The following is a 26,767-nucleotide window of genomic DNA, read 5'->3' on the forward strand; positions in this document are numbered from 1 at the left end:
ATTTGAACTGAATAATAGTGACACAAACTATCAAAACCTCTGGGACACAGCACAAGGGGTGCTAAGGGGAAAGTTCATAGCATTAAATGTCTACATCAAAAAGTCTGAAAGAGCACAAACAGACAATCTAAGGTCACACCTCAAGGAACTAGGGGAACAAGAACAAACCAACCCCAAACCCAGCAGAATAAATTACCAAGATCAGAGCAGAACTAAATGAAATTGAAACAACAACTACAAAATGTAAATTAAACAAAAAGCTGGTTCTTTGAAAAGATAAATAACATCGATAGACCATTAGCGAGATTAACCAAGAAAATAAGAGAGAAGATCCAAATAAGCTCAGTTAGAAACAAAATAGGAGATACTATAATGTAACCAATACGACCAAAGTACAAAAGATCATTCAAGGCTACTGTGAACACCTCTATGTGCATAAACTAGAAAACCCAGAGGAGATGGACAAATTCCTGGAAATATACAACCCTCCTAGATTAAACCAGGAAGATACAGAATCTCTGAACAGATCAGCAGCAAGACTGAAATGGTAATTAAAAAGTTACCAACAAAAAAGGTCCAGGACCAGACGAATTCACAGCTGAATTCTATCACACATTCAAAGAAGAACTGGTACCAATCCTATTGACACTATTCCAAAAGATAGAGAAAGAGGGAATCCTTTCAAAGTCATTCTATGAAGCCACTATCCCCCAATACCAAAACCAGGAAAGGATAAAACAAAAAAAACTACAGACCGATATCCCTGATGAACATACACACAAAAATCCTCAACAAAACTTGCTAACTGAATCCAGCAGCATATCAAAAAGATAATCCACCAGGATCAAGTGGGTTTCATACCAGGGATGCCGAGATGGTTTAACATCTGCAAGTCAATAAATGTGACACACCACATAAACAGAATTAAAAACAAAAACCAGGCCTGGCATGGTGGCTCATGCCTGTAATCCCAGCACTTTGGGAGGCCAAGGCGGGCAGATGACCTGAGGTCCGGAGTTCGAGACCAGCCTGGCCAACATGGAGAAACCCTGTCTCTACTAAAAAAAATACAAAATTAGCCAGGCATGGTGGTGCACGCCTGTAATCCCAGCTACTTGGGAGGCTGAGGCAGGAGAATTTCTTGAACCCAGGAAGCGGAGGTTGCGGTGAGCCGAGATCGTGCCATTGCACTCCAGCCTGGGCAAAAAGAGCGAAACTCCGTCTCAAGAAAAAAACAAAAAAAACAAAAAAACCCCCACCGTGATCATCTCAATAGATGCAGAAAAGGCATTTGACAAAACCCAGCATCCCTTTATGATTAAAACCCTCAGCAATATCGACATAGAAGAGGCATACCTTAAGGTAATAAAAGCCATCTAGGACAAACCCATAGTCAACATTATACTGAATGGGAAAAAGTTGAAAGCATTCCCCCGAGAACTGGAACAAGACAAAGATGCCCACTTTCACCACTTTTATTCAACATAATACGGAAGTTCTAGCCAGAGCAATTAGATAAGAGAAAGAAATAAAGGGAATCCAAACTGATAAACAGAAGTCAAACTGTCGCTGTTTGCTGATGACATGATCATATACCTAAAAACCCTAAAAACTCCTCCGAAAAGCTCCTAGAACTAGTAAATGAATTCAGCAAAGTTTCAGGATACAAAATTAATGCACACAAACCAGTAGCTCTGCTATACACCAACAGTGACCAAGCTGAGAATCAAGAACTCAACCCCCTTTACAATAGCTGCAAAAAAATAAAAATACTTAGGAATATACCTGACCAAGGAGGTGAAAGACCTCTACAAGGAAAACTACAAAACACTGCTGAAAGAAATCACAGACAACACAAACAAAGGGAAACACATCCCATGCTCATGGATGGGTACAATCAATGTTGTAAAAATGACATACTGCTAAAAGCAATCTTCAAATTCAATGCAATTTCCATCAAAATACCACCACCATTCTTCACAATTAGAAAAAATAATCCTAAATTTTGTATGGAACCACAAAAGAGCCTGCAAAGCCAAAGCAAGACCAAGCAAAAACAACAAATCTGGAGGCATCACATAACCTGACCTCAAATTATATATAATACTATATAAGGCCATAGTCACCAAAACGGCATGGTAGTGGTATAAAAATAGGCATATAGACCAATGGAAGAGAATGAAGAACCCAGTAATAAAGTCAAATACTTATGGCCAACTGATCTTTAGCAAAGCAAACAAAAACATAAAGTGGGGAAAGGACACCCTATTCAACAAATGGTGCTGGGATAGTTGGCAAGTCACATGTAGAAGAATAAAACTGGATCCTCATCTGTCATCTTAGACAAAAATCAACTCAAGATGGATCAAAGACTTAAATCTAAGACCTGAAACCATAAAAACTCTAGAAGATAATATCAGAAAAACCCTTCTGGACACTGGCTTAGGCAAAGACTTCATGACCAAGAACCCAAAAGCAAATGCAACAAAGACAAAGACAAATAGATGGGACTTAAACTAAAAAGCACAGCAAAAAAATATAATCAGGACAGTAAACAGACAACCCACACAGAGTAGGAGAAAATCTTCACAAAGTATGCATCTGATGAGGGACTAATATCCAGAATCTACAACAAACTCAAATCAGCAAGAGGAAAATAAACAATCCCATCAAAAAGTGGGCTAAGGACATGAACAGACAATCCTCAAAAGAAGATATACAAATGGTGAACAAACACATGAAAAAATGCTCAACATCACTAATTACCAGGGAAATGCAAATCATAACCACAATGTGATACCACCTTACTCCTGCAAGAATGGCCATAATCAAAAACTCAAAAACTAATAGATGTTGGTAGGGATGTGGTGAAAAGGGAACACTTTTACACTGCTGGTGGGAATGTAAACTAGTACAACCACTATGGAAAACAGTGTGGAGATTCCTTAAAGAACTAAAAGTAGAACTACCATTTGATCCAGCAATCCCACTCCTGGGTATCTACCCAGAGGAAAATAAGTCATTATACAAAAAAGATACTTGCACACATGTTTATAGCAGCACAATTTGCAATTGCAAAAATATGGAGCCAGCCCAGACGCCCATAAATCAACAAGTAGATAAAGAAAATGTGGTATCTGTATATACCACGGAATACTACTCAGCCATAAAAAGAGTGAAATAATGGCACTCACAACAACCTGGATGGAATTGGAGATGATTATTCTAAGTGAAGTAACTCAGAAATGGGAAACCAAACATCATATGTTCTCACTCATAAGTGACAGCTAAGCTATGAGGATGCAAAGACACGAGAATGATACAACATACTTTGGGACCTGGGGGGAGAGGAAGGGTGGGAGGGGAGTGAGGGATAAAAGACTACATATTGGGTATTGCGTACACTGCTTGGGTGATGGCTGCATGGAAATCTCTGAAATCACCACTGAAGAATTTATTCATGTACTAAAAAATAAAATAAAATACCCCCCCCAAAAACAAAATACCAATGCCATTCTTCACAGTTAGAAAAAATAATCCTAAAATTCATATGGAATCAAAACAGAGCCCAAATAGCTAAAATAATCCTGAGCAAAAAGGACAAAGCTGGGGGCATCACATTACCTACATTTAAAATTTATTACAAGGCTATAGTAACCAAAACAACATGGTATTGGTACAAAAATAGACACATAAACCTAGGGAACCCAGAAATAAAGTCACATATTTATAACCAACTGATCTTTGACAAAGCTGATAAGAACATACACTGGAGAAAGGTCATGCTTCTTCTTCAATAAATGGTGCTGGGAAATCTGAAAACCCATCCTAAATAAGAAAGAAACGGAACCCTTATCTCTTGCCATATACAAAGAAAACAAAAAATCAAAATGGATTAAAAACAAACATAAGACTCAAACTTTTAAAAATACTAGAAGAAAACCTAGGGAAAACTATCCTGGGCATTGGTTTAGGCAAAAAATTTATGACCAAGATCTTGAAAACACAGGCAACAAAAACAAAAATTCACAAATGGGATTATATTAAACTAAAAAGCACAGCAAAAGAAACAATCAACAGAGTGAAGAGAATCTGTTGAATAGAAGAAAGTATCTGCAAACTATTCACCCTAAAAAGGACTAATAGCCAGAATATACAAGAAACTGAAACAACAGGCAACAAGTAATTCCCTTAAAAAGTGGACAAAGGACATGAATAAGCATTTCTCAAAAGAAGACATACAAATGGTCAACAAGTATATGAAAAAAATGCTCAACATCACTAGCAATCAGAGGCAAATCAAAACCACAATGAGATGTATCTTACCCCAGTCAGAATGGCTATTATCAAAAAGACAACAAATAACTGATGTAGGCGAGGATGTGGAGAGAAAGGACCTCTTACATACTGTTGGTGGGAATGTAAACTAGTACAGCCACTATGGAAAATAGTATAGAGAGTTCTCAAAGAAACTAGAATTACCATTCAATCCAGCAATCCCGCTACTGGGTAAGTACCCAAAGGAAAAAAAAAATCAATATATCAAAGGGATACCTGCACTCAGATGTTTACTGCAGCACTATTCACAATAGCAAAGATATGGAATTAACTTAAGTGTCCATCAACAGACCAATAGATAAAAAAAACAGGTGTATATACACACAATGGTATACTATTCAGCCATAAAGAATAATGACATCATGTCATTTGCAGCATCGTAGATGAAACTGGAGGTCATTATCAAGTGAAATATGCCAGGCACAGAATGACAAACATTGCATATTCTCACTTATACGTGAGAGCTAAAAAAAAAAAAAATGATCACATAGAGGTAGGAAGTACAAACACCAACAGGGAAGGGTGAGACAGAGGCAGGAGGATGGAAGGAGGGAGGATAAAGAGGACTGGGTTAAAGAGTACAAACATACAGTATGATAGAAGGAATCAATTCAATGTTTGATAGCAGAGTAGGGTGACTATACTCCACAAAAAATGTATTGTACTAAGCTGATGGACTCTAAGTATCCTGGCTTGATCACTCTGCATTATATACATGTAACAATTTCTCATGTACCCCATAAATGTGTACAAGTAATAAAAACAAGGCTGAGACAGGAGGATCACTTGAGCCCAGGAATCTGAGGTTATAGTGCGCTATGATCACATCACTGCCCTCCAGCCTGGGTGACAGAGACCCTGTCTCTAAAAATAAATGAATAAATGAATAAATACAATTAAAAAAATAAAAAAGTAACTACAATAAAATGAACAACCAATTTAATAATGGGCAAAAGATCTGAAGATACCTCATCACAGAAGACATACAGATGTTAAATAAGCATATCAAAAAATGTTCAACATCATATTTCAGGGAATTGGAAATTAAGCCAACAATAAAATACCAGTACACATCTATTAGAATAGCCCAAATCCAAAACACTGACAACTTCAAACGTGGGTGAAGATGTGGAGCAACAAAAGCTCTCATTAATTGCTAATGGGAATGCAAAATGGCATAGCCACTTGGAAGACAGTTTGTCAGTTTCTTACAAAATGAAACATACTCTTACTGTAAGATCTTGCAATTATTCTCCTTGGTATTTACCCAAATGAGATGAAAACCTATGTTTACACAAAAACATGCATATGCATGTTTACAGTAGCTTTATTCATATAATTGCCAAAATTGGAAACAGACCAAGATGTCCTTCAGCAGGTGAACGCATAAACTGTGGCACATCCAGACAATGGATTATTCAGTGCTAAAATGAAACAAGCTCTCAAGCCATGAAAAGACATGGAGGAACCTTAAATGAATATTACTAAGTGAAAGAGGCCAGTCCAGAAAGGCTATATACCATATCATTCTAACTATATGACATTCTGGAAAAGGCAGTAAAAGGAACAGTGGGGACAGTAAAAGCAACAGTGGTTGCCAGGGCCTTGAGGGAAGAGATAAATGACTAGGCGGGGCACAGGGGATTTGTAGGGCAATGAAAATACTGTATATGATACCATAATGGTAGATACATGTCACTACACATTTATCCAAACCTATAGAATTTACAATACCAAGAGTGAACCCTCATGTACAGTCTAGGGTTTGAGTGATAATGATGTGTCAGTGTAGATCATGGATTGTTACAAATGTACCACTCTGGTGGGGGATGTTGATAATGGGGAGGCTATGTGTGTGTGTGATGGCAGGGTGTATATGTGCACTCTATCTTCTGCTGAATTTTGCTGGGGACTTAAAATTGCTTTAAAAATAAAGTCTATATAAAATATATTAAAAATTTTTTCAGAACAGCAAAAATATATGCAAGCTAATTCTATGATTATTAAAAATGGAAGTCCACCATTTTTTATTTTTTATTCAAAGCTTTAACTCCTCAAACAAGTTTCTAGGTAGAAGATGATTCCAAACTATACAAGAAAGGATGTGATTTGGGTTTTGTAAACTGGACATTTATCAACCATTTAAAGTGGGAGGTCTTAAAGGCTCTCTTTTTTTAAAAAAAATTATTTATTTATTATTATACTTTAAGTTCTAGGGTACCTGTGCACAATGTGCAGGTTTGTTACGTAGGTATACATGTGCCATGTTGGTTTGCTGCTCCCATCAACTCATCATTTACATTAGGTATTTCTCCTAATGCTATCCCTCCCTCAGCCCCCCACCCCCCAACGGTGTGTAATGTTCCCCTTCCCGTGTCCATGTGTTCTCATTGTTCAACTCCTACTTATGAGTGAGAACATGCGATGTTTGGTTTTCTGATCTTGTGATAGTTTGCTGAGAATGATGGTTTCCAGCTTCATCCATGTCCCTGCAAAGGACATGAACTCATCCTTTTTTTATGGTTGCATAGTATTCCATGGTGTATATGTATTAAAGTCTCTCTTTATTCCCTTATCACTGAATATTACTTTTGGGATGTGGAAGATCTTTACAATACACTTTAAAATTGTATCCCAATCTTCTTTTTATTTAGTATTTCTCTGACTAGTCTAAGCTCCTGACAAGTCTTAGGTCTTATCTTCCTATCTCCAAAATGCAGTTCGAACTGTGATGGTAGAATGCATACAATGAAAAAATGTTAGGTGTTTTAATCGATGAGAATACAAAATCAAAGGAATTCTAAAACTAAATTCATGAGACATCATGAAATAATTCTACCAAAATGCTTTAAAATCAAGGCATTCAAAAATTGCATTTCATTGTCTTTAAACCAAGGCATTTAACATTCTCAAAATGAATTTAAATAATAGGCTTGAGCTTCTTAAGTTCAGTTTCCGAGTTTCTATGAGACAAAGCAAGGTTGTTGATTCTATTCAAAATAGGAATGTTCCAAGTTGGGAAGGTTATAAACTAGGTAAATGGAAAGAACAGTTCAGAAGGAAAATGCTGACTCATCTCAATTAAAAAAAAGGGCCCTGGTCAGATTTCTCATTTTCCCATGAGTGTAAATATATTTAACTGGAAAAATTCAGTTAGAATAACATATTACTATTTCTGTCAATATAAGCTGCCAATATACCAAAGCCAAGTCAGAAATTGTTATAATTAAAACAATGCAAGACAAATTAGTCCCATGACATAATTATGGAAGTAACTGTGATCTAATTTTCCCCCATTTCTATGCTCTTAAAAAATTAGATTCAAACTAGAGTGAATCACATTCTAATACAATTTTTAAATATTTTCTGTATTTAACTGTCTTCTAACAGTTTATATAGTATAAACCTCAAATATTATGTATCAAAAATTGAATTATAAAAATAACCTAGGCCAAACTTTTTCAAAGCACCAAATTTACCCAGAAGGAATTCCACATTTCACCAGAAGAGGCTGAACACTATTACTATAAAACACCAATAAAAGTGGATGTCAGCAACTTCATGTTAAACATCTGTGTTACATTTCCACAGAATGCCTAACATATACATTATAAACCATCATAAATTAAAACTGTAAAAAATAAAAATAAAAACTTACAGCTCCTTTGCAGTAGAGCCGTAACTTCCCAGATGGAGTGCGAACAATCACTGACATTCTTTTCCTAGCACTGAAAGAAAGAGGTTTTGCATAATGTGTCATCATACCAAGGATATGCATCTATGTGTTTGTCATGCCTCACATATTTTAATATTCACAGTAAAAAAATAAATCTGACCAAATCATGAGCCCTAACTTTCCACATATACAAACTATCCCTTGGGTGTACAGCTGGGCACCTGTAAATGTTACATTATGCTTTTAAGGCACCAGGGTACCATCTACCGTTCTAGTGGAATAGTTGACAAAATAGTTCCTAAGAAACCTACAAGAGCTCATACCCACCAGAGTAAAGTCCTAGTTCAATGTTTTCGGATTTGAAAAAATATTTAAGTTGGTTTCTTAAAGGATAAATTATGTTATAGTTTTTATGAAAAATAGAAATATCAATACAAATCAATTGTTATTAAAAATACAAATGATAATCAGTGACACCCCATCACACATGAAGGCAAATACTAGTACTTTAAAAAACAACTTAAGAATTCACAACTAGTTTTTCAATGATGACTAGCAAACCACTGGCATCATGCTAAAAACTTAATTTATGCAGCAAAATTAAGCTAATGAGCACAAATATTTTAATACTATTGATGACATAGTTTAATAAGAACTGTCTGTCAAATGTACATCTTTCAATGCATTAGTAAAAAGAGATAGCAAATAACACTGAATGGAAGAAACTGCGACAGCATTACAAAGGATAGGACTCATTTGGACCATGAGTGTGTAAGCATCCTCCTCAGAACTGAGGGCAGAAGAGGACTACTCAAATGTCTGTATCTATTTGTTTTACCAGCTAAAAAACTGAGATGAGTTCAATATGCAGAAGCAGTCAGTTATGGTATCATAGTGTACAGTCAGGAGTTTCTTTCAGAGGTATTTAGAAATATTTCAGTTCCCGGCCTGGCACGGTGGCTCATGCCTGTAATTCCAGCACTTTGGGAGGCCGAGGCGGGCGGATCACAAGGTCAGGAGTTCGAGATCAGCCTGACCAACATAGTGAAACCCTGTCTCTACTAAAAATACAAAAATTAGCCAGGCATGGTATCACGTGCCTGTAATCCCAGCTACTCAGGAGGCTGAGGCAGAAGAATCGCTTGAACCCGGGAGGTGGAGGTTGCAGTGAACCGAGATTGCACCACTGCACTCCAGCCTGGGTGACAGGGCGAGACTCTGTCTCAAAAAAAAAAAAAAAAAAAGGAATATTTAAGTTCCCTCTTTCTTTATCCATAATGCTCCTGGTATTACTACCCCAATCTCTATCCCTGTACATCAGGAATACATTTAATTGGGCCTCCTTTGTAATGACACCTATACATTCTACGTTAGCCCTTCCTGATTCATGCCTCTTTTACTCCAGCTTTGATAATGTGGTCCCAAACTCATCAACGTCCTTGCTCTTCTCTTTTCCTGGTGAAACCTCCAAATATTGGGTGAATGAGAACTCTCTTTTGTGTTACATCAAAGTAGGTAGATGTTGCTGAAGAAAAGTTACCCGGCCAAAGAGATTAGCAAATACATGATATATAACACCAACTGGGTGCTCCTTACTGCCCAGTAACCCAGCACATTCCAACAAGCTTGCTCTTTTGCCCTGTGCAGGGCTAGAGCACACCTTCTCCATTCTCCAAGTCTCCCACGTTCCCTCTTCACCCGAGAACCTTGACAAAAATTCACCTTGATAAAAACCTCAGATAAGAAATCCCTTTTTGCCCGGGTATGGTGGCTTACGCCTGTAATCCCAGCACTTTGGGAGGCTGAGGCAGGGGGATCATTTGAGGTCAGGAGTTCGAGACCAGCCTGGCCAACATGGTGAAACCCTATCTCTACTAAAAATTCAAAGATTAGCCAGGCATGGTGATGTGCACCTGCAATCCCAGCTACTTAGGAGGCTGAGGCATGAGAATAGCTTGAACCTGGGAGGCGGAGGTTGCAGTGAGCTGAGATCGAGCCACTGTACTCCAGCCTGGGTAACAGAGCGACACTCTGTCTCGGTTTGGGGGTGGGAAGAAATCCCTTTTCTTTCTGCCATTAAAACCTGCATATCTATGTGTGCACCATCTCCTCCATCTTTTTTCCTGATATGATGGAAGAAACATTTTCCTCCTATCAGAGGCCTTCCTTACACATGCCTGTGAACCTCCTCTCATCTCACTTTCTCAGTAACCTCGGTCCAAAGGTTATGCTGTTCTCCCCAGAATCTGCCTCTTCTCCTTCTGTAAGGATCCTGTTCATAAGCATTTAACATACTCTGTTCTCGCCCCGCAGCCATAAAAAATGATGAGTTCATGTCCTTTGTAGGGACATGGATGAAGCTGGAAACCATCATTCTCAGCAAACTATTGCAAGGACAAAAAACCAAACATCGCATGTTCTCACTTACAGGTGGGAATTGAACAATGAGAACACATGGACACAGGAAGAGGAACATCACACACCGGGGACTGTTGTGGGGTGGGGGGAGGGGGGAGGGATAGCATTAGGAGATATACCCAAAGCTAAATGACGAGTTAATGGGTGCAGCACACCAACATGGCTCATGTATACATATGTAACAAACCTGCACGTTGTGCACCTGTACCCTAAAACTTAAACTATAAAAAAAAAAAAAAACTCACCCGATGCAACCACTCCTCCATTAAGCCACATCCCTTTTCAACTCGTTCACATTTCACCTTCTCTAAACCATCACTCATCTATCCCCTTCATTCCCAGTCTTTTCCTTTTTCTTCTCTCCTCACCATTACAATGAACAGCTACATTCAACAAATACTTCTCAAACTTCTTACCTAACCTTGCAGCAGTCTCCGACACAGATGACCACTCTCTCCTTGAATCCTCTTCTCCTGGCTCTGTGCTATGACCCTCTCTCTGTCCTCTACATCTTTAACAACAAGGTTGTCTCTTTTGCTGATTCCTCTTTTTCTAATCAACCCTTACCCTCATGGCTTAATCTTCAGCCTTCCATTTCCCCCTCATTTTATATCTTCTCTTCAGGAGATCCCATTCAGTTTTATGACTTCAAATACCACTTACCAACCACTGACTGCCAAATTGCTATTTCAGCCATAGATTTCTCTTTTGTTTCAGGCCCTTATATTCAACTGCTTGCCTGATAGCTCTGCTTGTATGTCTCACAGTCATCTAAAACCTAAGACTTCAAACATTTCAACCTCCACATCTATTCCTATTCCCACTTCTGCCATCTGTGTAAATGGTACCTCTATCTACCCAGTTGTTCATGCCAGAGACCCTCACCCCTTCCTCGTTTCGCCTTCTACTGCCAATCCCTCACAAAGTCTCTCAGATATTCCTCTACAAGGTACACGGATTCTATTAACTTCCTTTTATTTTCACTACCATCATCCTAGTCTAAACCACTAATGTCTTTCATAGGGACTATTTAACAGCATCATATTCACTTTTCTCATGTTCATTCTTAAACCCACCTTCATCATTGAATCCTGAAAGAACAGAAACTCCCAACCCTGCTTTATTTTTTTCTTCATGGCACTCATCACCTAGCATAGTGCTTTCTAAGTGTGGTTTAAAAAACATATCTAAATGGCAATTAATAGACTACTTAATGACAGTCTACAGATATAATACAAATAAGCTTGGGAAAAGCAATCACTCTGACATGAAAAGAAAGAGACGAGGAGTGCACTTTGAAAATACTCCATTCTGTTTATTCAATGTATTCATCTTCTTTGGGCTTTTCAGAGTATCTAAGTTAAAAAAAGCTTTAAATAATAAGTCAGACAGACTGCATTATTTTTGTTATTAACCACTGGCATATGGTCACTCCTAATCAAGACAGCAACAAAAGTTGGCACAGAAAGAGAAATGCCTTTCCTAAGCAATGTACAAGTTTGCCTTATGCAGAAGAAAGTTCAAGAAAAATGATGGACACTTATTTCCTTGAACAGCAGCATTACTTCCTCATGGCCTTAATTCTGTGAAGTGTCCTGTGAATGGTCATGCAGTCTTTAAAGACCCTGCAGCAAGGGCCTCTCTGCCTCAAGAATGCAGGTAAGCAGGTTACATTGTCATGTGGGAGTAAGAGGCTGAAAACTCACAGACTTATCACTGATTATAACTGAAGGGATCTATTATTCGACCTTAAGAAATAAAATAAGTAGGACAATCACTTTGCTTTCTGTCCTTTCCTAATAGATGGTAACTGGTCTTATACTTAACAGAGACAAGAATACGGTTTTTCAAATCCTGAAGACAATTAGATATAATGAGCATACAATTAGAATGCTGGCTTCCTGATCCCGACTCATCTCCACCCCACATAAATCTGATGCCTCTAAACATAATTGTGTTTCCAGATCACCAGCCATAAGACGCATGGCCGTATACGCTGGGCTTGTGAATCAGGCAGCTATATTTCAAAACGATTTCTTTTTCTAAATTTTAAAATTGATACACAGTAGTTGTACATATTTACGGGGTATATGTGATATTTTGTTAGATGCACAGAATTTATAATGATCAAATTGGGGTGTTTGGGATATGCAAGATCTTGATTATTTATCACTTGTATGTCTGGGAACATTTTAAGTCCTCTCTTCTAGTATTTTGAAATATACAACACATTGTTGTTGACTATAGTTACCCTACTTTATTATCAAACATCAGAATTTACTTCTTCAACATAACTGTATGTTCATACCCATTAACCAACCTCTCTTTATCCCTTCCCCTCCCACTCACACATCCTTCCCAGCCTCTGGTATCTATCATTCTACTCTTTACCTCCATGAGATCAACTTTCAAAAAGACTTTAAAACTGCAACCAGTAGTCACGCATTGCAATACTCTGAAGAAAGTGGTTTGTAATTTATCTACAGATAATGAGAATAAAAAATGTACTAAAGATTTTGATTTAATATTTTGTCTAAACAAATTTAGTTAAATAAAAACAAAACATACTTTCTAGTTATTCAAAAGGGAAAAAATAAAAATGGATATAAATTTATCTTATCCATACAAATCACTGAGCAGATGTTTTACCTGGTAAACTCCAAGACATTGAGCAATTCATATCTTTCTTCCTGCCCCAGCTAAGAAGAAAAGGAATATATAATTACATACAGTTGGAAAAGTCTTAAGCTTCTAGGAAATAAATCCTAGTCATAAAATTTTACTGTAAAAAATGCCAACACAAACAAATTTTCCCTACTGAAATATGGAAGGGAGCTTACTAACTTTTATGTAAATTGAGTTACAGGAAACAGAAAATCCAAAACAGGAGAAAACCAAAAGGAAAACCAAAAAGTGTCACCGAAGAGTTCTTAGAATATAACCTGTCCAGACAAGAGAATGGAGGGCTTCAAAAGGGATGTCGTAAGGAAAGAACTGCCAATGAACAGATTATGTGGTGTGACTGTATTGAGAAAAGTACACTAGAAAGTATGGGGACAATTAATATAGATAATGGGGGGAAAAAAAAGGGAAGCAATGAAACAAACAGGTAAGAGATTTATCTTTAGAAAATGATGGAAAAAGTGGCCAGGTCTGGTGGCCATGCCTGTAATCCCAGTGCTTTGGGAGGCTGAGGTGGGAGAATCAAAGGAGCTCAGGAGTTCAAGACCAGCCTTGGCAATATAGCAAGACCCCATCTCTATTAAAAAAATATATTTAAAAAAATATCAGGTGCGGTGGCACATGCCTATCTATAATCCCAACTATTTTAGAGGCTGAGGCAGGAGGGTCACTTGAGCCCAGGGGTTCAAGGCTATAGTTAGCTATGACTGCACTACTGCACTCCAGCCTGGGTGACAGAGCAAGACCCCATCTCTAAAAAAAATAATTGGTGTTGGGAAACACAAAATTTAAAAAACAAAAAAATAATTACCAAATACAACAATGTTCAGCTATGAATACTGTACAGGTAAAATAGAAGGCAATACTACACAGAAACTAAATAATAATTTTTAAATGAGATAATTTATATATAATAAAATGCACAGACCTTTAACACAGAGTCAAATGAAAATTGTATAGTTTGGTAATTAGCACCCCAATCAAGATATAAAATATTCCCACCATCCTATAAATTCCCTTGTGCCCTTTTTCAATCAATCTCTTCCCTGCCCTGAGGCAACCACTGTTCTGAATTCTATCACCATAAATCACTTTTTCCTGATCTTGAGCTGCATAAAAATGAAATTAAAAAGGATGCACTCTTTTGTGTCTGGCTTTTTTTTTTTTTTTTGCTCGGCATAATGTTTTTGATTCATGTTTTGATTCATTTTTCATCCATGCTGTTGATGAATCAATAACTCATTCTTTTTTATTGTTTAGATGTTCCATTGTGAGACTATATCACAATTTGTTTATCCATTCTTCTATTGATGGGCATTTGGTTTGGTTTCTAGTTTTTGGCTACTCTGAATAAAGCTGATAGGAGCATTTTGTTACAAGTCTTTTTAGAAACAGAAACTTCCATTTCTGCTATATAACTATGAGCACAATTGCTGGCTCAGGTGTAAGTTTACCTCAATTAGACAACTCTGTAAGGTTTTCCAAAGGGACTTTACCACTTTATACATCTGCTAGCAGTATATGAGTATTCCACTTGTTCTACACACTCATTAACATTTGGTGCTATCCATTTTTAAAATTTAGTCTTTAGAAAATAAAAGAAAAAGTGGCCAGGTGCAGTGGTTCATGCCTGTAATCCCAGTGCTTTGGGAGGCTGAGGTGGGAGAATCACTTGGGTAGGTATGTAGTGCTATCTCACTGTGGTCTTAATTGTATCTCCCCAATGACTAACAATGTTTTTTCACATGCTTATTGGCCATCCATATAGCTTCTCTTGTGAAATGTTGGCTCAAGTCTTTTGCCCACTTTAAAACTTGGGCCTGAGTATTTAACTAAAAATTGGAATAAAATCATAATAATTTTAGAGTATGAGGAAGGATAAACTAAAAGGATGGTGATTCGAGAGATACACCCTCATGTAACAGAATCAGAAGATACATTAAAATTGAAGAGTCAAAACATGTATTAATAGTCACCTTTTTTTTTTTTTTTGAAAATATGAGATGTATAAATGCCTAAAGAAATAGCTAAAAGAACACCCAGTAGTTGCTTCTGGAGTGGGGAACCTCTATTTTACTATGAGCCTTTTGGCATTACTTTATCTTTGAAGCTATGCAAATGTATTACTTGGATTAAAAAGAACCTTAAAAACAACTAACTTACTGAATCTATAATCACCGAGTCGGGTGTTCTTCCAGTGAAAACAAAATTCAATTGCTTGGCTGCTCTGACCAATGCTCCCTCATCTGTTTTAGAAAAAGAGGTAAAAGCAAATACATGATTGAAAAAAAAATATTCTCAGCACAAGAGAAGTACATTAAGGTAATATCATTTTCTGTTTAATTAAAGTTCTTTTTATTCTGGCTCATGTTATTAATCCAATTATTTTTAAATTACATGACAATTCCAAAGAAATGAGGATAATAATCTTAAGTGTTGGAGACACATACAGAACTCAGAGTTACATTTCCGAAATGTCAAGTCTCACTGTTAGTCACAAATTCCTAAGAAGCTTAATTTAAATGTACCCTTTCATCCAGTGTATTTGCTAGAAAACTTTCTCAAAAGGAATCAGAGAAAATTGCCTTCTAAACTTTTATCCTTTTCCTCCTAAAATGTTGAGTCTAGAGAAACTAATATTGCTAATTGAGGATTCAGTTTAAACAAGCTTTAAATGAACTAATGATTTTAATGTCTATGAATTTCATCATGTTAAATAAAACCTTTTTATTGCTAGAGTAGGGTATGGCATAAGAAAACATCACATAGTTTCTACCCTAATGATATGAGACATAACCATTCTTATGCTTTTAAGGAAGTTAGTATATCCTATAAGTCACAGATGCTGGCTTAGAATGCAGTTTAAAACACTTCTAACAAAGTTCTCATCAAACTGACTATCTGCCCAACTTTACATTGAAAACAGATCTAAAATTAAGCCTAAGTACTTAACATTGATAACTGTACTAATAATATTTTATGGAATCCCTTCAAATGCGTAAAACTTTCCTCACCCAAATAAATACACAAGCTTCTTTATTATCATTAACAAAAGAGGAAGGCAAAATTGGTGTTCTAAAGTTATATAAGCTTACTATATTCAGGCGAACACTTCTTCCTTTTCCTATTTGTACCTGTGCAAAATCAGCTTGACTAAGAGTTCTTAGGTATTTATAAAGAAGCAAAAAATTATTACGTGTATGTAAAAAAGTACATTTTTCACTTATGAGAATTATGTTATTCACATTTTCATGTAACTTATGTAATATGCCAAAAATTACACATACAAAGTTACACATTCTAAAATATCATGTACATATTTAACCTTGAAAGCCAAGGTTTTTCTAATTGGTAAATAAAAATTTTTATCTAAAAAACACTCAATTTGGCTATCTTTTTAAAATTAAATTGACTTTACATTCAGAACAATTTTCCACAAAACAATACTTTACAATTGCTTCATTTGTACCTGGAGATGCTGCTTGATAAATAATCTTATCACCTTCTCGCTCTGGCACTGCTGTGTGACAGACTGCCATCATTGTAAGAAATTCACATATTATAGGTGCAGTCGGCTGTGAAAAATAAACACATAATTTAAGCCCTTCTCATGTGAACATTTTGACACTGACAGTAATATTACTTCATGTCTATTAAGAACATAGCTGTTGGCCAGACATGGTAGCTCACACCTGTAATCCCAGCACTTTGGGAGGCCGAGGCGGGTGGATCGCCTAAGGTCAGGAGTTTGAGACCAGCCTGGTGAAACCCCGTCTCTACTGAAAATACAAAAACTAGCCAGGCGTGGTGGCAGGCGCCTGTAATGCCAGCTATTCGGGAAGCTGAGTCAGGAGAATCGCTTGAACCCGGGAGGCGGGAGGCGGAGGTTGCAGTGAGCTGAGATTGCAACATTGTACTCTAGCCTGGACAAGAGAGTGAGACTCTGTCTCAAAACAAAACAAAACAAACAAGATAAACAAACAAAACCCCATAAAAACATAGCTGTTATACACTGGGGGTGTGGGATTATAGCCAACTAAGAAGCCAACATCAATTATAAAGAAAATGTGTTTTTTAATTCAAATTATTTTTCTACTCTTTCATTCATTTTCTAAACATTTATACAAGACAACTTGGTGTTGTCAAATAGAACTAGTATAGTGAGAAAGGCAGATGTAGCTGAATCTTGTCGTTGGAGGACAGGATAAAAATTCGAAGATGTTCATTTACCTAGTTGTAATTCCTGATCAGATTTAAATTTCAGGCATGCAATCTTACTGCATTGGGGTTATACTTTGCGTTGGCGTGATAATGATTGAGGATTTTTCTATAATGTTTTGTCTTTCCTCTCCAAAAATGGTAACTTTATTCATATTTTAATGAATAAAAAATTATGAACAACTCCTATGTCCAGGGGACTCTTACAGCCTGAGAAGACAGAAGGGTGTATCCTTTCTGCACGGAGCTTAGGGTTTATAGGAGAGAAGCCAGATATTTTAAATTAAATATCTTCCTGTCTGGCTCTCAATAAAGAGAAATGTCATTCAATTTAATAAAGGAAAAACATTTCTCTATGCTCTTGGGCAAAAAAGAAAATAATAATGTGAAGTGACTAGGGAGATATATCAGAACATGATTTGAAAAAACTGTTCAAGCTAGAACAGTGGACTAAACAGACATGGTCCCTGCCATGTGAAGCTTGGCGTTGTGGGGAAGACCGAACACAAATAAATATACACGTATTGTTTACTTATAGCAAGACAAGCACTGTAAAGAAGGGAATATGCAAATATCATGTAATGTGACTTGAGCGAGTCTGTGGTTATTCTCAAGATAATGTAATATTTGAGCTGATGAAGTTTTAGCCTCATGAAGAATTGAGCAAAGTGCTTTCCATCAAGCAGGAAAGGTCGTAAAGAAGGAAAAAAACGATGTGTTTTAGAAAATAAAAGGCAGCCAGTGGGATGAGGAGAAAGGAGCTCAAAGTGAGGGTGACAGCTTAGGCAGGGGCCAGATCATGTTACTTTATGAGTGAAGAGAGAACGTAGAGAATAGGCTTAAACAGGATAGTGAGGGGACTTGATTTCCATTTGCATTTTTCAGCTGTCATGGGCAACAATAACTAGAGAGGACTAAAAATGGAACCCAGGAGACTGGTCAGGAGGCTACCACAGGAATCCACAGAGTGGGTGCTGGTGGTCTGGACTGGGGTGGTGAAAATGAGGATTAACTGCAGCCGACACCCAAGATAGATTCTAGCAATCAGTGCCAACAAGGGCTTGGTGACTCAGAGATCTGGACATGGAGAGAAAAGAAGGCATCAAAGACAACCCTCTAATTCCTAGGAAGAGTCACAAGATAGGTGATGGTATGATTTACTGAAAGCTGAGAATCCAAGAGGGAAGAGGTGGTCTAGGGCTAGGCTTTGTAGATCCTGAAGTTATTATTTTGTTGAAGGCTCACGCAGAAGAGAGAGATACAAAAATACCCATAGCAACATACTGATAGGGCCCCACTTGGGCAAAAGTGACAAGTCCACCTGTGATAGAGAAGATGCATATTTGAGGGTAACAATCATGAGTTCAAGTTGGGACATACTGGGCTTGAAGTGGTTATGAGAAAAAGTTCCGGGGTTTAACTCCAGAAGACTCTATAACTTGATCTTATGAAAACTGAGGAAGTGTCAGTGTGATGGTTAATACTGAGTGTCAACTTGACTGAAGGATGCAAAGTGTTGATCCTGGGGGTGTGTCTGTGAGGGTGCTGCCAAAGGAGATTAACATTTGAGTAAGTGGGATGGGGAAGGTAGATCATCTAATCAGCTGCCAGCGTGGCCAGAATATAAAGCAGGCAGAAAACTGTGAAAAGGCTAGACTGGCTTAGCCTCCCAGCCTACATCTCTCCCTTGCAGGATGCTTCCTGCCCTCAAACATTGAACTCCAAGTTTTTCAGCTTTGGGACTTGGACTGGCTTCCTTGCTCCTCAGTGTGCAGACAGCCTATTGTGGGATTGTGTGAGTTAATATGACTTAATAAACTCCCCTTTGTGTATCTATCTATCTATCTATCTATCTATCCTATTAGTTCTGCCCCCCCCCCCCCCCCCCCCCAGAGAACCCTAATACAGTCAGTAACTTCATAAGCAGGATTTTCACATTGGGTGGCAGAAGCCAGAGTTTCTATTGTATATTTAGCCTATGGTACTGAGCAGATAACTTATTTCTAAAATTGTTAATATTGAATTGTATCACAGAAGGTTCAATAATCATTTAAAATGAAACAATTTGAAAAGACAGAATATTGATGAATGATAATATTAAAATCAAATTAATAACCACCATGAATTAATGTTGGCCAAGTAAAAAGGATTTGGCATAGATTTTGATAATTATTAAAAATGATCATGAGGCCAGGCACAGTGACTCATGCCTATAACCCCAGCACTTTGGGAGGCTGAGGGGGTGGATCACCTGCGGTCAGGAGTTTAAGACCAGCCTGACCAACATGGCGAAACCCTGTCTCTACTAAAATACAAAAATTAGCCGGGTGTGGTGGCGAGTGCCTGTAATCCCAGCTACTGGGGAGGCTGAGGCAGGAGAAATGGCTTGATTCTGGGAGGCAGAGGTTGCAGTGAGCCAAAATCACGCCATTGCACTCCAGCCCCGGCGACAGAGTGAGACTCTGTCTCAAATAACTAACTAACTAACTAAATAAATAAATAAAAGATCATGAAAGTAAAAAAAGAGAAACATGTAAACATAGAAGATAGTTCAGAGAAACATTCATTAGTTTTTATTCACTAACAAAAAGACAATGGTTTTATGTAACTTACATGATTATTTTGGAGATTTTCCAGCAATGATGAATCACTAAATGTTTTTTCATCTCCAAGCTGTGAGTTCTGCCTGAAGGGGGTAAAAAATAGAGTAAACCCAGTTCATTTATACCAGCCCACTGATCTATTTGTTAATGTACTTTATGAGTAAAGTGTTATGCCTCCAAACCCTCAATAAATTAAATGTAATTTGGCCTGCATTTCTAAATAAGACATCACAGATTTCATGATTGTATCACAAAATATATTCAAGCATTCTAAAATGTGAAAGATGTTTGCAGTGTAATGAAAAATAATATTTTATAGTTCATTTTTTCTGGAGTTAAATTATATTGCAGCCACATAAAATTTGTAAAAATATAAAACTAAAACTATTAAAACACCTGGAATTGAATTTCTTCCACTTCCATAATATTTTCAATTTTTAGGATTCTAAGAATTAACGAAAGCTATTATACAAAATATTCTTCTATTTGAGTCATGAGAAATCTTTATATGTAGTGATGAAAACCATATGAAATATAAGAACATGAATAAACCATTTACAGATTATATCAACATCTATCATTAATATCTGAGCAAGTATTTATAAACATATTACATTTGTTCTGTAAATATAAGAACAAATAATAAAAGTATGGAATTTTTGTGTTGTGACTATCTTCAGATGAGCAAATGTATTATGTACTTCATACGATATAAATGGAGTCAATTATCTCTGCAAACTAGCTATCATTTATCTCACGGCCATACAATTTAACACAAAAATACTGAGATTCAAAGGAAAAACAAGGAACACAAGTGGGAATGTCAAAAGAAAAGGGTATAGTTTGCAAAATTTAGTGAAAATATATACATTTGAGGTTTAGTGCACAGAAGAAAATTTCAGATTTCACTGAGGGAAAAAAATGTGTCCAATACTAAACAATTATAATCCAGAAAGCTTTTGATCACAACATTAACATGTTACAAAGAGTATTATCAATGTCAACATGTCAGATATCAAGACTGTCATATTGTAAAGGCAGCAGCTTGACAGGACGGAAAACTCTTTGAAGAAAACAGAATTTGAAAGGAGAGAACATACATAGTATCTTCAATGAAACACGTTTCTCCAGTAAACTTAAGGAGGAAGTTAGAATGTTTATAATGGAACACATATCTACATGTAGTAACTTGCTCTATTAAGTCTCCAAATCGTAAGAAAATACATCTTTATTAGCAGGTAGTAGTTTAGAATGATCAAAATACCCTTGGGGGCCAAAGTGAACACGTCATCATCATCATTATCATTATTTCTCTAATTCTGAAGATGGAAGGAAAAAAATCTAAGAAAAAGATAGCATATATTTATCCTCCAAATATCACCATTAATTAAAAAGAGTTCATTACTTGGGGCTTTATGAAATTTTCCTATTAAAATACATTCATAAATGGTTTGTAGCTGTACTTTTCTACTTGTTAAACAAATGTCAAGGAATATTCACAGTAACATCTTGCAAGAAGTCTATTTTCTTTCCAAAGAATTCCAGACTAAAAGCCGTTTAAATCTGAAGATATGCCTTATTAATCTCACCAATAATTCTTTCATTTTATAAATCAGTTACTATAATTGACTTTTCAAACATATTTATATTTGAGTAGCTCTGGATACGCAATTGAAATATTTACATGGACATACCCCATTTTCCATTCAGTAATGAAGGTTCTGTCAGGGATAATGCTAAAGAACTCTTCTTCTAGAAAGTGACTTCCTTCCCAAGATAATTTAAAAAACCCCAAAACAGGCTGGGCACCGTGGCTTATGTCTGTAATCCCAGCACTTTGGGAGGCTGAGGTGAACAGATCACCTGAGGTCAGGAGTTCGAGACCAGCCTGGCCAACATGATGAAACCCCATCTCTACTAAAAATATAAAAATTAGTCAGGTGTGGTCCCAGCTACTCGGGAGGCTGAGGCATGAGAATCGCTTGAACCTGGGAGGTGGAGGTTGTGGTGAGCCGAAACTGCACCACTGGACTCCACTCCAGCCTGGGTAACAGAGCAAGACTACGTCTCAAAAACAAAAACAAAAACAAAAACAAAAAAACCAGAAACAAAAACTAGAAACAACTCATCCTCTAATCAGACAGCCTGGGTTGGATAACTCAGGCATGGAGCTTCCACCACTCCTCTCCAAAATTTTACAAAATATTTACTTTTAGTAAAAATAAACAGATAAAATTTGCAAGCTCATATCAGTTAAAAATAAGAACCATCACATTAAAAGTAAAAATAATAGGACTGTTAGTCAAACTTTCACAAATAAAAATGCAAGCCAACATCAACATTTGGTTACATCTTTGCCTAGTAATTTTTGAGTGTCACTTTGCTCCCAAGGAGACAATGACGTTATGGTATTTTGCAAGAAGCAATAAGGCAGGGAGTATCACAGTTAAGGTAAGGAGAACAGAGCAGGGAACCCACAATGTCATATAATTTGCAGCTTCTTTAGGCTGACTTAAAAGTTATGATACATTGTAACTACTCATTTTCTGATCATACAAAAATGAAGAATCTCTATAGCAATAAAAATTGAAATATTCAAAGAATATATGGCTTAATCAGTATAGTTGTCCTTGCATATGACAGTATGTACTAAGACTTTTTTTTAAATTCAAAATTCATGTCAACAGGAGAGCCATCAGAGAAAAGGAAGAAAAGAGCTGAATCCATACTTTTCACCTTGTAAACCAAAATAAACTCCAGATGGATCAATGATTTTATAAATGTACTAAAGATATGTGAAACATTTTTTTAAAAAAAACTTAGGAATGGAAAAAGCTTAGGTATCATATATAATTCAGAAAACATAATATATAAATCTGACTACATAAATCTGAATATTTCTGCATAGCAAAAACTATGGCAACAGGCCGGGTGCAGTAGCTCACACCTGTAATCCCAGCACTTTCGGGAGGCTGAGGCAGGAAGACTGCTTGAGGCCAGGAGTTTGAAACCAGCCTGGGCAACACAGCAAGACCTGTCTCTGCAAAAAATTAAAAAATTAGCCAGGTCTGGTGGTATGCACCAGCTGGTGGTGTGTAATCCCAGCTACTTGGGAGGCAGAAGTGGGAGGATCCCTTGAGCTCTGGAGTTTGGGGCTGCAGCGAGCTATGATGGTACCACTGCACTCCTGCCTGGGTGACAGAGGGAGATCATCTCTTAAAACAAAACAAAACACGACCAACTTCTGCAAGAAAAGTCAAAAGCTAAATGACAAACTGGGAAAAAATATTTCCAACTTATAAAGGCTAATTTCCATGGAATAAAAAGAATTACCAGAAATCAATTTACAAAAAGATCAACAGTGTAGTACAACAATGAGCAAAGGATATAAACACACAATTCACAAGGAAGGAAATATAAATGGCTTTATATATACATTCAACTTTACCTCATAATGGGAGGTGAAATTTAAATGTATCATTGTGGCAAAAATAAAACTTGACAACTTTGTGCTGTTGTAATTGTAGGAAAATAGTAAAGCATATATCATTGGTGAGAACATAAACTATACAAATTCTAAAAGAAAAGCAATTGGGCAAAATTTAAAATTTAAAATACTTTGATTCAGTAATTCCAGTTCTAGGAATTTATATTGTTTAACTGGTATAAAATACTATATGTACAAATTTATACTTTGCAGTACTTGTTTTTTTGTTTTGATTTTTGAGACAGGGTCTCACTCTGTCACCCAGGCTGGAGTGCAACGGCACAGTCTTGGCTCACTTGGAGTGCAGTGACACAATCTCAGCTCACTGCAACCTCCACCTCCTGGGTTCAAGCGATTCTCCTGCCTCAGCCTCCCAAGTAGCTGGTATTACAGGCATGTGTCATCACTCTTGGCTAATTTTTGTATTTTTAGTAGAGACAAGGTTTTGCCATGTTGGCCAGGCTGGTCTTGAACTCCTGACCTCAGGTGATTCATCCACCTCGGCCTCCCAAAGTGCTGGTATTACAGGCGTGAGCTACTGCACCCAACCCCTACAGTCCAGTTTTAATAGCAAAGAGTTAGGAAACACAAAGGCCCATCAGTAGTGCTGCTTAAAAATACTGCAGTGCATTTACAAACAAAGGGAAGCTTTTTATGGAATATGAAAAAATCTCAGAGATGCACTGTCAAATGAAAAGCTGGTGCAAAGCAGTGTGTACAGTATGCTTCACTTTCTGTAAAAATAAGAGAGAAAATAAATGTATGAATATTTATAGAAGAGATCGGTAAAGATACACTTGAACTTAGTCACACAGGCTGTCTTTGGCAGGGGAAATGGAGGGCTCTAAGACAGGGAGGGGATCAAAACCTTTTCTTTTACACTCCTTGAATTTGTAATATGTTAATGCATTGTGAACTCAAAAAAATCAAATTTAAAACAAGTACAAAACCCATCAGTCATCTGAAATAAACACCCTATCTATACATTAAATGCACATTATACACATATACATATTACACTCATGCACACACGAAAAAGGCAGTATAACTTTAACACCGTTTTGTTGTGTGGGTTTTTGTTTTGTTTTTACAAAATTCATCACTTTAATGAGTAAGGAACAGGGAGGGCAGCTCAGACATACCACTAGAATGGGAACCCATGGTTGTGTACACATTTGAACACTTAAGCAAGCAGAATGACAAATCACAAATTCTTTAACATTCCAAATGTCCTGAGTAGACAGAATTGTTTAACTACATAACATGCACATACAGGGAACTTCTTTATTTAGGAGCTGGTAGCCTGCACTTAGGTTGCACAGAGAAAAGTCTATGATTTTCAACACAGATCTAAATATTAGATCGGTGCAAAAGTAATTTGAGATTTTTGCCATTAAAAAACAATTGCAAAAACCACAATTACTTTTGCACCAACCTAATATTTTTCCCATTTAACAAGTTTTAAGTGGAAAATTCAGGTTCTGAGTTTTCATATGTAGCTTTGTTTTAAACATGTTTATTTGTAACATGGATAGATAATGGGGCTATTAAGATCACTTTTCTCATATTGCGAGACACTGAAAAATATATATGTAAATTCAAGCTAATATATCCATTTTATTGGCCTAATGTAATTGAGTATTGGTTTGGGAGTGAAGAGACAGCTTGTTAACACCAAGCCACACAAACAAGGACAAGTGCACTTGCTTTTTATCCAGCGTGTGCAGGGCTGCTGCTCAGGTGGGCCCCACACTGGGACAGGTGCGCACTGGGCCCCGGGCCGGCCTGAAGAGCACTTATGGTCTCCTCAATTCCATTTCAAAGCTCATCACAAGGTCCAGGGTCAATAACCTTTTCCAGAAAGAGTTGTAATGTGGGGCCACTTACACTGAGGTGTACATGCCAATGGCTCAAAGGTAGGCAGCCCTCCAGACATCCCTCTGGGAAAAGGCCTGAGGTCAGCTAGTGACTCTGGGACCCCTGGCTTACCCTCTGATATCTGCTGTTCCCAAAGTAGTCCCACTCACAGTGATGGCCCACTCACAACCTCAACCACCCTGACACTGATCTCTGTAGTTACAACTTTTCTTATTGTATTTTCAGAATTATCTGCCCACTCCAATGAGTGGCTTCATGAATTGGATGAGGTCTGTCTCTAAGACTTGTGAGACTTTTGTAGGGGGCTTGTAGTCCTTGGACACAGGGAGCCTCTGTAGGGAGCACCACCAGCTCATCTCAACAGGAAGTCACTGGCTCTTTGACTTAGACCTGCAGGGAGCTGAGCTCTGTGGCTCTTCCTCCTCTTGGAAGCAGTGGATCTCAATAGGGACCTAAAAACTGCTCCTAGCTCCTGCTCTGCCTCCATTTCTCTCTCTGTTTGGTAAGACATTCATGAGGCTTTCCTGTGCCCTCCTGTGCAATTCCATGATGTATGGGCCAGGTGTTAGTTGCACTAACACTGTAACCCCTGAAGGTATTATAATGATGATCTAATGGTGGGTATCATGACAAAAGTCTGGCTCTTGGAGCCCTCATCTTTCTGCTTTTTATAATCTGGTTCTTTAAGTTAACATAATTTTGATCCAATAGTAGAGGCTCAGGTTTCTTTTTTCTCTCAGATGTCAGAGGTGATGAAACACATTGATGATATCTCCTATTTGTCTTGGAGGCTCTTCTATTTTGGAGGTCGGGTGAACACATGCCATTGACACATGCTCTGTGGAATGCTTCACAAAGGACTTGGTACAAAGAACTGATGGAACACCACCTGTTCGACAGTCATGGTCATCAGCAGCAGGCAGAGATCCATGCTGGTGTCAAAGTTCCTTGCTGTGGCTGGCGTGAAGTGGAGGTGGTTGTCAGGGAGGAGGCACCATGCACTATAGCCTGTCTGCAGTGGGCACCCTGTGTGACCTTAGAGGTTCTCCTGGGGGACCCACTGCTGCTGCTGCTGCTGCTCCTGGGACCTCTGGCCTTGGGACCTGGCTAAGAAAGCATTGTTTTGGGGGAAAGTTCTGCACCTCCTGCTTTTCAATGGTACAACTGGCTGCAAAGTAAAGTCCAAAGTAGAGTCCAAAAATATGAGCAAGTGATTGAATTCAATAATAATATTTTTGTTAGATACTGGTTTTGACCCAAGTAATGAGGCCTGGTTTTCTATGCGATATTGTTTGGCTGTGTTCCCACCCAAATCTCATCTTGAATTCCCACATGTTGTAGGAGGGGCCTGATAGAAGGCAATTGAACCATGGGGGCAGGTCTTTCCTGTGCTGTTCTCGTGATAGTGAATATATTGCACAAGATCTGATGGTTATTACAAGGGGGAGTTTTCCTGCACAAGCTCTC

At 37.6% G+C, this 26,767-nt stretch overlaps 1 protein-coding gene across 8 annotated transcripts in view; it reads right to left on the minus strand.

Moving 5' to 3' along the window:
- ATP8A1 (ATPase phospholipid transporting 8A1) overlaps positions 1–26,767 on the minus strand; it is a 249,041-nt gene that overhangs the window by 127,866 nt on the left and 94,408 nt on the right. For all 8 annotated transcript variants that reach the window (XM_009447595.5, XM_001150768.6, XM_517167.8 and 5 more), the window contains 5 exons: positions 19,946–20,018; positions 16,584–16,689; positions 15,278–15,360; positions 13,082–13,131; positions 7,997–8,066 (listed from right to left, as the gene is read on the minus strand). In XM_009447595.5, the coding sequence (XP_009445870.3) occupies positions 7,997–8,066; positions 13,082–13,131; positions 15,278–15,360; positions 16,584–16,689; positions 19,946–20,018 (382 nt within the window). The remainder of the gene's footprint in view (positions 1–7,996; positions 8,067–13,081; positions 13,132–15,277; positions 15,361–16,583; positions 16,690–19,945; positions 20,019–26,767) is intronic.

The sequence above is a fragment of the Pan troglodytes genome, chromosome 3 (genome assembly GCF_028858775.2).
Source record: "Pan troglodytes isolate AG18354 chromosome 3, NHGRI_mPanTro3-v2.0_pri, whole genome shotgun sequence".
Taxonomy (NCBI): domain Eukaryota; kingdom Metazoa; phylum Chordata; class Mammalia; order Primates; family Hominidae; genus Pan; species Pan troglodytes.